Raw genomic sequence first — 10,384 nt, 5'->3', positions numbered from 1 at the left:
CCCATGCTGATAGGTCTCTGCACATTTTAGTCCTGGCTATAAGCCATTCTTAACCAGGGGCGATAGCATTTGGGGATAAGGGTGAAGTTTGGCTGCATCATTTGCATCTCTAGTCATGAACAACAAGGGAAAGAGGCGGGGCTCATGTGTAATGCAGCATCAGGGGAGGAACTGCTTATGTAACTGGGGCAGCAGATTTTGCAGGAGAGAGGAGGCGCGGAGGCTTGGGGATGGGAGCAGTGAGTTGTCGGAAGGGGCAACGTGCCCAGATGGCTGCTCCTCATAAGGTAGGGTGTGGGGCTCTGGCAGCTTGTTTAGGGGAGGTGAAAGGCAGGAGCTTGAGGCCTGGGAACTGGTAATAACAGTGTTGTCCACTGTGGGGGTGGGGCAGGGAGGCATTACCATCAAAGTATTTATGGTAGGTGCAGTACTGAATCTCTGATGCCTTATCAGGAAAATATCCAAATATTACTTTCCTAGAGGATTTTAATTGTGTGCAGGAAATCCAGACCTTGGCCTGAAGCAAGGGCAGTAGCAATTTTGCCTGGGGTTCAAATTTACATATCTAGGGTTGAGATTTGAGGGAGTGCCTGCTAAATGGGCAGAACCTGTAATGCCCCAGGGGCAGCAGGTTTAGTGGCTCCCTTGGTTCTCAGCAGGGTGGCAACATCCGGGGCCCCTGGGTCCCCCTGGGTCCGAGGCTAGAAGAGCCTCTGGCCAGGTGTGGGGACCACCAGGTCAGGTCTGAAAGAGTTGCTGTGGGGACTACAGGGGCATCAGTTCCTGCACCAGGAGCCCCTGGAGCCAGCCCCACTGCTAGTAGAGAAGCCTCTGCCTGAGTGGCCAGTGCCTCAGTTCATCAACCTCTTTCTGCCGGAGTTTCCTATTAGGCCCCTTAGGGGGCATCAGCAGCTGAAGGTAGGTCAGTGGAATCCCTGGAAGGGATCTCAGTCTTGGGGAGAAATCTAGAAACAATCAGTCTCAACTGCCCTGTTCTCCACTTCTCTGTACAGATTTTAGGCCTTGTGGCTAAAGGCTCCTTTGGAACTGTCCTCAAGGTGCTAGATTGTGGCCAGAAAGCAGTATTTGTGGTGAAGGTAGGGACCTAGATACTCTTCCACATTATTCTCTAGTCCCTGCCTCCAATCTTTATTCCAGAAAGGTTGGGAGGAATAAACAATTTAATACACTATTCCTCACTAGGAGTCATCACTCCTCTCCTTTTATAGGTGGTGCCCAAGGTAAAGGTCCTACAGAGGGACAACCTGAGGCAGTGCAAAGAGGAGGTCAGCATCCAGGTATGCACAGAGCCCTGGAAAGGATCCTAGGAAGAACCAAACCACCGGCGGAGAAAGTACCTTGTCCAACTGTACTGCTTTTCCTGACTCTCACCCCTCCCTCTGCTTCAACCAAGAGATCCCAGGAAAAGTAGCTATCAGCAGAGTAATTCTAGGTCCTGCCAGGGAAATCTCTCCAGCATGTCCAGTGTGTTCCTTAGTACTGGGATTACCAGGCAGGCAACCTGTCCTGAGAGGTGGGACAACCGCTTCCTTTCTGCACAACTAGGTAAATCCTGACTTCTTGGCTGCCTTGATCCTCAATGACCCTGATCCTAACTTCCTGTTTTCTTGTCCATAGCGACAGATCAACCATCCTTTTGTACACAGTTTGGGGGACAGCTGGCAGGGAAAACGGCACCTCTTCATGAGTGAGTGACTGGGTTCTCTCCTCATTCCCAGGGGTCCTTCTACCATACTCCCCACCTGAGATTACCCATCCCTTTGGCTTGTTCTGCCTTTGCTCTGTTCCCCTCTTCATAGTACTTCTCTCTCCCAGAGAGGGGGGACAGCAGGTGGCATCGGTTTGGGCAGGAGGCATACGATGCCTTGAGCCCAGGCATAGTGGCCCCCAAATACTGCCTAGATTTCTGGTACTTTGCAGTGTGTAGCTACTGCAGCACAGATCTGTACTCCCTGTGGTCCGCTGTTGGCTGCTTTAGTGAGGCTTCCATCCGCCTCTTTGCTGCTGAGCTGATCCTGGTGCTGTGTAAGTGAAACGGGAGTGGTAATAGAAATGAGGGAAGAAGTGAGCAGGGAGGGAGGCAGAAGAGAACTGATACTAACTCTGGAGGTCAAAGAGCAGGGATAGGAATGGGGTGGGAGCTATCAGGGAAATTGGAGGGACAGGAGAGCTTCAGCGCACCCCATGCTTGCTGTCATCCCCAGGCTATCTCCATGACTTCGGCATCATCCATCGAGATGTGAAGGTAGTTAAATGCTTTTTCTTTTTGCTTAAGGAGGGACTCAGTAAGATGTTCCAACAGGTCCAAGAAGGTGGGAGGAGCTGCTGAGAACAGTTGACCTTGGGGCCCTCATGGGTGTTGAGGATTCGGGCAAGGGCCCTCCAAGTATAGACTTGGATGCTGAGCTAGGGCATCTTCTTCAGCTGGGGGGTATAGTATACATGATGAAAGAGGACTGAAAGGAAGAGGATGAATAACTCCTCACCTGTGACTTTTCAGATGGAGAATATCCTTCTGGATGAACGAGGTAAGTCCTTTTCTTTTCCTAGTCCGAGAATGAGAGGTACCTCAGTTTGGAAGTAAGTCATGGCTGATGAGGGTTGGAACAGAGTGGTGCTGATGGCTTGTTTTTCACAGGCCATCTGAAACTGACAGACTTTGGCCTGTCCCGCCACCTGCCCCAAGGAACCCGAGCCTATACTATCTGTGGCACTCTTCAGTACATGGGTGAGAGAGAAGCTAAAGCTGGTGGGTAAGCATCGGGCAGGAGGATAGCCAACAGATACCAGTGACAAGTATCTTTCATATCCGTAGCCCCAGAGGTCCTGAGTGGAGGGCCTTACAACCATGCTGCTGATTGGTGGTCCCTGGGTGTCTTGCTTTTCTCTCTGTCAACTGGAAAGGTGAGAGAATGGTAGTGATGTTGGGCAGAGAAGAGAGGAGTTGCCCTGCGGTGGGAAGAAAGAAGACCTTAGGAAGTCTTACCTTATTCTTACTAAGCAATGACACCTTCCCACCCCTTAACTCAGTTCCCAGTGCCCGCAGAGAGAGATCATGTGGCCATGTTGGCAAGTGTGACCCACTATGACTCTGCAGTCCCAGCTTCTCTTAACCAGGGGCTCTCACTCCTGCTCCATGAGGTAAGGGTGGGCATGACTTTCCTTCTTGACTACAAAAACCATTCACTTCTTTCCCTATCACTGAAGTGATATCTCCCCATTCCTCTGATTAATTATTAAGGGGGGATTCCAACCTGATCAAGTACTACCTCACTACTTGCCTTCTAACCAACACTACAAATTTTATTCCTGAGTTCCTGGTCCTCCAAAGCTCATCCCCATACATAGCAGGTCACTTCTGAGAGAGTGGGCTAGTGCTGCTCTCTTACCACTACTACTACTTTATTCCTACCTTTGCCGCCAGATTAGCCTGTTTCTCCCACTTTCACATATCCTACTCTTTTGGGTTCTTCTCCCTGCCCTCCACAGATCCATGAACCTCTTTCTCCTTTTCCAGCTTCTCTGTTCAGTCCCTTTCCTATCCCAGTCTCTCATCCTTCATGCTCTATTTCTCTTCAGCTATTATGCCAGAATCCCCTCCACCGTCTACGTTATTTGCATCACTTCCAGGTCCACCCTTTCTTTCGGGGTGTGGCCTTTGACCCAGAGCTCCTACAGAAGCATCCAGTGAACTTTCTCATGGAGACACAAGCTACCCAGCCATCATCGGAGTCCATGTTCTTCAAGGACTTTGACTGTAATCTGGAGTCCTTCCTGGTGCACCCCAGTCTGGCTTGAGCTCCTCTACTGTAGTTGGGGCTCATCTGGGAACCTGAGGACCCCCTCTGCTGCCAATTCAGTGTGACCACCTTGATGATTCAGTTTGTTTTTACTTTGTAGCCTCTTATCATTCTGTTCCTCTAGGTGCTGGACCAGAGTTCACACTGGGCATTCTGCAGTTGGTAGTCACAATGCCCTAGTCCTTACCCCATCATACAACCCATCCCTCAATTCAACATCTCAGATCAGAGTGTGGACCTTTTCCTTTGTTTCATTTCTCCAGTGTTAATACCCTGCAGTTTTCAGCCAGAAGTTTATTCCACTTTTCCTTCTCCTTGTTTCTGTGCCATGTTTCCTTTTGTGAGCAATAACAGCACTTCATGGGTTCCCAAGGTGCTGCTATTTATTTGTCTAATAGGCTTGTCAGAAGCAGTATGAATGTTCTTCAGAGCTCTCAAAAGCTGGTATTTGTTTCAACCCCTAAATATGCAGGTAAAACATATGATCTGGGGGCTCAAAGTCAGTCTAACTTTTAAAAATTTAAGAAGTGAATCTAATAGCCTACTGTGAGGAAGAGAATAAGAAATGAAACATGGGTGGGTTAAATGTCTTCTCTAGGGGGTAATTGGAATAGCTATACACATTTTTCCCAAAACAAAACCTCTTTGAAGGACACAAGGATTCTTAAAACTGATCACTTCCCTAGATGGCCCAGGTTTCAGTTGGTGATGGGCAAACCAAGGGATTAAGAGGCATGATATCAACCTTGAGATTTAAGATCAGAGATGTAACTCAAGAACCTTTTCCTTTAGGAAAATCATCTGGACCTTAAATCTGTATACATTTCTGGCCTTTGTGACTTCTTTTCATTTTTCTTAAACCAACTTCTTAAAAGTTTCATTTTCATTATTCTTCAGTTATATCTGATCTCTCTTTACAAACCAAAGAGAGTCTGGGAAGTATTCTGAGTACTATTTATTAATTTTGTCCCTGGATTAAGCCATATTTGCCCTGTACATAGCTGGCATTTTATTGGCCTCTGCAGAACTGCTTTTTCTGAATTGTACTTTGGCAATTCATATGAAAATCCCTATGAAATTTAATTGCTGTGGATACTGCAAAGGGTGTTTATCATTATAGTTCATAATGTTCTATATAAGGATGCATGGAAGAAATTTTCTCTGAACCCAGTTATTCTTTTCCTGAATTGCTGGTTGGTTTTTACCTTAAAGACAGTAAATATTCAACTGACTCTATTTTTCTTTTCATATTGATGCTAGACCACTTAGAGCCCAGTTTGTGGCCCACTTCCAGCAAGTGTTTAGGACCTCATGTTATGTTTTGTATGCTAGCCACGTTCTTGGTTCCATCATCTTCCTTTTTGACCTTTACTTTCCTTATTCTCTTCTCATTTTTCTGTTTTAATCCTTTTTTTAAAATCTTACTAGATTATCTCCATCTTTGTAAGCCTTTTAGAATGAAGTTGAGATATAAATAAATAAATGAATGTATTCTTGATTCTTTTGATTATCTCACTTGTTTCTCTTTAGAGACTTTTTAGGCTTTATTACATATTTTTAAAGTTGTAGTGACCAGAACTGCCACATTGGATAAAAACCAATACTGGGGGCTTCCCTGGTGGCACAGTGGTTAAGAGTCTGCCTGCCAATGCGAGGGACACAGGTTCGAGCCCTGGCCCGGGAAGATCCCACATGCTGCGGAGCAGCTAAGCCCATGCGCCACAACTACTGAGCCTGTGCTCTAGAGCCCGCAAGCCACAACTACTGAGCCCATGTGCCACAACTACTGAAGCCTGCACGCCTAGAGCCCATGCTCCGCAACAAGAGAAGCCACCACAATGAGAAGCCCGTGCACCGCAACAAAGGGTAGCCCCCGCTCACCACAACTAGAGAAAGCCCGTGCACAGCAACGAAGACCCAACACGCCAAAAAATAAATTATTAAAAAAACAAAACAAAAAAAACAATACTGAATACTAGAAATGGGAATCAATGGCTTCTAAAATAGTAGTTAAGAGTATTAGATTGGAATTTAGGAGACCTGGTGCCTTGATCCACCAATAAATATTTCGGTGTCTTTATACAAGTCATTTTAACTCTCTGGACCTAGTTTCCTAATGTATACAACCACTGGTTCTTCATTGTGGGAGACAGGTTTCAGATTTCTGTGATGCTTCTTCAAAGGGCAGATGCAGATGATTTTATGATACTGTGTGTCTGGCCCAGTGTTAATGTTCAGATCGCCCAACATTATATAGCCTCTCTGGTCACAGCAGTATACTGGTTTAAGGTCTTTAGGACATGGTTAACATAATGTCACTAGGGTCCCTTTCCTGGGTCATGTTAGATAGCTTAGAGTCCAGGATCATGTAAGTGTAGTTTGAATCATTTCTTATCAAATGAGGGCATTTTTAACATACTCTCTTCAATCAGTGGTGCTTACAGCAGTGTTTCTCAGGGAAGAGTGGAGGCAGTGACAGAAAAATCAAAGTTTCACAAAGTATAATTTGAAAAAGCACTGCCTCCACCCCCCCACCTACCCCAGTTTTGATATGCTCATCCCTGGAAGGCATTCTTTCCTGCCACCCTCCACCCCCATTCAGAATCACCTAAAAATAAATACCTTCTATTTATTCACGTGAAATTCAGTAAAAAAAATTTGTTTTATATACAACCTGAAATGATCTTTTAAGTTTAGCCCTACATTTTTAGTTTTTATTACCTAGAAGAAATCAGAAACACTTTTAAGTATGGATGTTTTGCTCTGTACTCCTATCTTTTCTAAGAATTTAAGATTAGTCTTATAAATAACAAGAACCTACTGTATAGCACAGGGAACTATACTGAATGTCTTGTAATCTATAATGGAAAAGAATCTGAAAAAGATTTTGTATATACATATATACACACATATATATATATACCTGAATAACTTAGCCGTACACCTGAAACAACACTGTAAACCAACTATACTTTATTTTAAAAAAAAGTCTTAACACCAAACCTTATATTCTTCTTTTAGAAAAGTGTCCTTTTAGTTCTACTCATTGTTTCTTACCTCTAACCTAAGTTACTTTATCATATATTGACCAGTTCATTTGTTCACTTGTTCATTGATTTAACAAACTGGTAATCTCAATTCCTTGGTTTACTTCTTTAAATAGAGTTCAATGTAAAAATCTCTTCAAAGCTTTTTTGAAAAATTGAATAGAATCATATTCACTGTATTATTAGCCCCTGTTACAGGCTGAATTGTGCCCCCTCCCCATTGATATGCTGAAATCCTAACCCCTGTACTTCAGAATGTCACGGTATTTGGAGATAAGGTCTTTACAGGTGTAATTAAGTTAAAATGAGGTCTTATGGGTGGGCCCTAATCCATAATCCAATATGATTGGTTTCCTTATAAGGGGGGGTACTTCCCTGGTGGCGCAGTGGTTAAGAATCCGCCTGCCAATGCAGGGGACACGGGTTCGATCCCTGGTCCGGGAAGATCCCACATGCCGCGGAGCAACTAAGCCCGTGCGCCACAACTATTAAGCCTGTGCTCTAGAGCTCGCATGCCACAACTACTGAGCCCGCGTGCCACAACTACTGAAGCCTGCGTGCCTAGAGTCCGTGCTCTGCAACGAGAAGCTTCTGCAGTGAGAAGCCTGCGCACGGCAATGAAGAGTAGCCCTCGCTCGCCCGCAACCAGAGAAATCCCGCGCGCAGCAACAAAGACCCAACACAGCCAAAAATAAAAATTTTTTTAACTTAAAAAATTAAAAAAGAAAAAATACATTTACATAAAAGATGAATGAATCAATCAAGATAAGAAATCCAGATGCTTTGAAAGGAAAGATAACATCTTAACCTCATAAAAGTTTTATCTTTGTATAGCCAAAGATACCATTAATAAAGTCAATGGACAAAAAATAGATCTAAAGAAAAATATTTGCAATGTGATGGCAGTTAATGTCCATAATACAGAACTCTTACAAATTAGAAAAGAGAAATAACCTATTTTTTTAAAAAGGACATGGAATATGAAGTGATGAATGAGTTAATTAGATCTATATCCGTTGACTTAGAAAGCTCAGTACAAGCCATTGAGTGGGGAAAAAATGCAGAAGTGTAAGAAATGATGCCATTTCTGTAGACGACTCTCAATGCTTACTTCCCCTCCGTGTGTGTGTGTGTGTGTGTGTGTGAGAGAGAGAGAGAGAGAGAGAGAGAGAAAGAATGAAAAAGAAAACCTGGGAGGGAGAGGGGAGTAATGCAAATGTAAAGAGAAGAGGGAAAAAAAGGTACTAGCTCTCAATCCCAGAGACCCCAGTCTGCACGTCAATTAATTTGGGTAAAAAAAAGCGTGTGTAGGGCTTCCCTGGTGGCGCAGTGGTTGAGAGTCCGCCTGCCGATGCAGGGGACACGGGTTCGTGCCCCGGTCTGGGAGGATCCCACATGCCGCAGAGCGGCTGGGCCCGTGAGCCATGGCTGCTGAGCCTGCGCGTCCGGAGCCTGTGCTCTGCAGGGGGAGAGGCCACAACAGTGAGAGGCCCGCCTACCGCAAAAAAAAAAAAAAAAAAAAAAAAAGCGTGTATAAATAAAAACAAACAAAATCCTTGTGTGTGTGTGTGTGTGTGTGTATACATATGTTGTTGTTGTTGTTGTTTGGCCGCATGGCCTGTGGGATCTTAGTTCCCTGACCAGGGATCGAACCCCGGGCCCATGACAGTGAAAGCACCGAGTCCTAGCCACTGGACCACCAGGAAGTTCCCTGCATATGTTTTTATAAAGGCATACACACTATTCGTTACCTCAGGCAGGTAGAATGGATGGGGGAGGCTGTGCCTTTAATATGTCTTTGCATTGTATTGTTTGACTTGCTACGACGAGCATCTCTTATTTTTTATAATTTGAAAAACGCCAAATTAAAAATATCATGCAGGGAGTTCCCCGGTGATCGAGTGGTTAGTTAGGATTTGGCACTTTCATCGCCGTGGCCCGAGTGCAATCCCTGGTTGGGGAACTGAGAGCCCGCAAGTCACGGAGCACGGCCTCCCCCCGCAAAAAATTCATGCAAAACACCACCAACAAATTAATTCTGCTTATGTTGCCTATTTACAATAGTATTGTCCCTCTCGTCTACCCTCCATATCCCTCCGAATTTGCTGCTGGAAGCACTGTATCTCTTTGGTTACTTACCTGGCATCTGACATACCAACTGCAACAAGGACTAAGCATTCCAAGTCACACTTTATATAATACAAGCTTTTACTACTGGAGCTTAAGAGTTTTCTGTCTTGGTTTTTCTGCCCCTTTCACCCTTGTTTTATTTGCTGGACCTTTTTGATTGACCACAAGTACATATACCTTGGGATTCCCTCTGCTAAGTCTGGGGGAATCCCAGGCTCAAGTCTGTGTTCTTCTGTTGTCTTTCTCCCAGTTTTCCAGTCAAGCAACTGTTATCTCTAGCGTCTTTAGGTTGCACCATTATGTTTCTAAAGCGGTGTTGTCCAACAGAAATAATGTAAGCCTCATAAGTAATTTAAAATTTGCTAGTAGCCCCATTAAAAATTAGGTAAAGGGGCTTCCCTGGTGGCACAGTGGTTGAGAGTCCGCCTGCCGATGCAGGGGACACGGGTTCGTGCCCCGGTCCGGGAGGATCCCACATGCCGTGGAGTGGCTGGGCCCGTGAGCCATGGCCGCTGAGCCTGCGCGTCCAGAGCCTGCGCGTCCAGAGCCTGTGCTCAGCAACGGGAGAGGCCACAACAGTGAGAGGCCCGCATACTGCAAAAAAAAAAAAAAAGAAAGAAAAGAAAAAGTAGGTAAAAAGAAACAGATGAAATTAATTTAATGTATTTTATTTAACCCAATGTATCTAAAATATCATTTCAACATGCAATCAATATTTTAAAATAAGATATTTTCTTTTCTTTTTTCATACGAAGTCTTCGAAATCTAGTTTGTATTTTACACCTATAATACATCTCAATTTGGACTAGCCACGTTTGAAGTGCTCAATAGCCACATGTGGCTAGTGGCTATGGTATTGGACAACACAGTTCTAGAAGAGCCCATCCCCTGAGAGCCCCGAGGTTCGTAACATTATAGTTTCTCCTCTTTGGGTTATTGCCTTTTCCAAATTCATTATGACTTAAGAGTGTAAATAAGGTGCCGTGAGCGTTCAAAGGAACATACTTCATCATAAACTGTTAACTCTGAATACTTAACTTTAGGCTGTTTCCAAAAATCAATCCCACCTCCAGTAGCTAATTTCCCACACAGAGGGGTTTCAAGCGACAGGAGAATGCAGTAGTCGGTAGTGTGGGTGGCAATCTTGACTCTGCCATTTACTACCTGGGGGGCATTAGGCAAAAGGCATTATCTGTGACTCGGTTCCTACGTCTGTAAAACGGGGATATTTACGGTGCCTACTTCATATGCCCTTTGGGGGATTAAAGGAGTTAAGATATAAAAGGCATTTGGAAGAGCGCCAGGTGCCTAATAAATGTTCAATACTTGTGAGCTATTATTGTTGCAGTGAACTTGTTGCGGACCCTGAGTTAAGTCCCAAGAAAA

General features: G+C 44.6%; 1 protein-coding gene across 1 annotated transcript; it reads left to right on the top strand.

The window, feature by feature from the left end:
- Positions 1-47: 47 nt before the first annotated feature.
- On the top strand, positions 48-5,319 carry RSKR (ribosomal protein S6 kinase related). Its single transcript, XM_081218721.1, is given in 13 exon segments — positions 48-287; positions 657-703; positions 705-918; positions 1,014-1,097; positions 1,230-1,298; positions 1,639-1,708; positions 1,942-2,046; positions 2,226-2,266; positions 2,522-2,549; positions 2,660-2,749; positions 2,837-2,925; positions 3,052-3,162; positions 3,601-5,319. Coding segments are annotated over 13 exon segments (1,224 nt in total). The 5' UTR covers positions 48-230; the 3' UTR covers positions 3,820-5,319.
- The last annotated feature ends 5,065 nt before the right edge of the window (positions 5,320-10,384 follow it).

The sequence above is a fragment of the Mesoplodon bidens genome (assembly GCF_964165515.1).
Source record: "Mesoplodon bidens genome assembly, chromosome: 19".
NCBI lineage: Eukaryota > Metazoa > Chordata > Mammalia > Artiodactyla > Ziphiidae > Mesoplodon > Mesoplodon bidens.
This window is presented reverse-complemented; position numbering and strand designations above follow the sequence as displayed.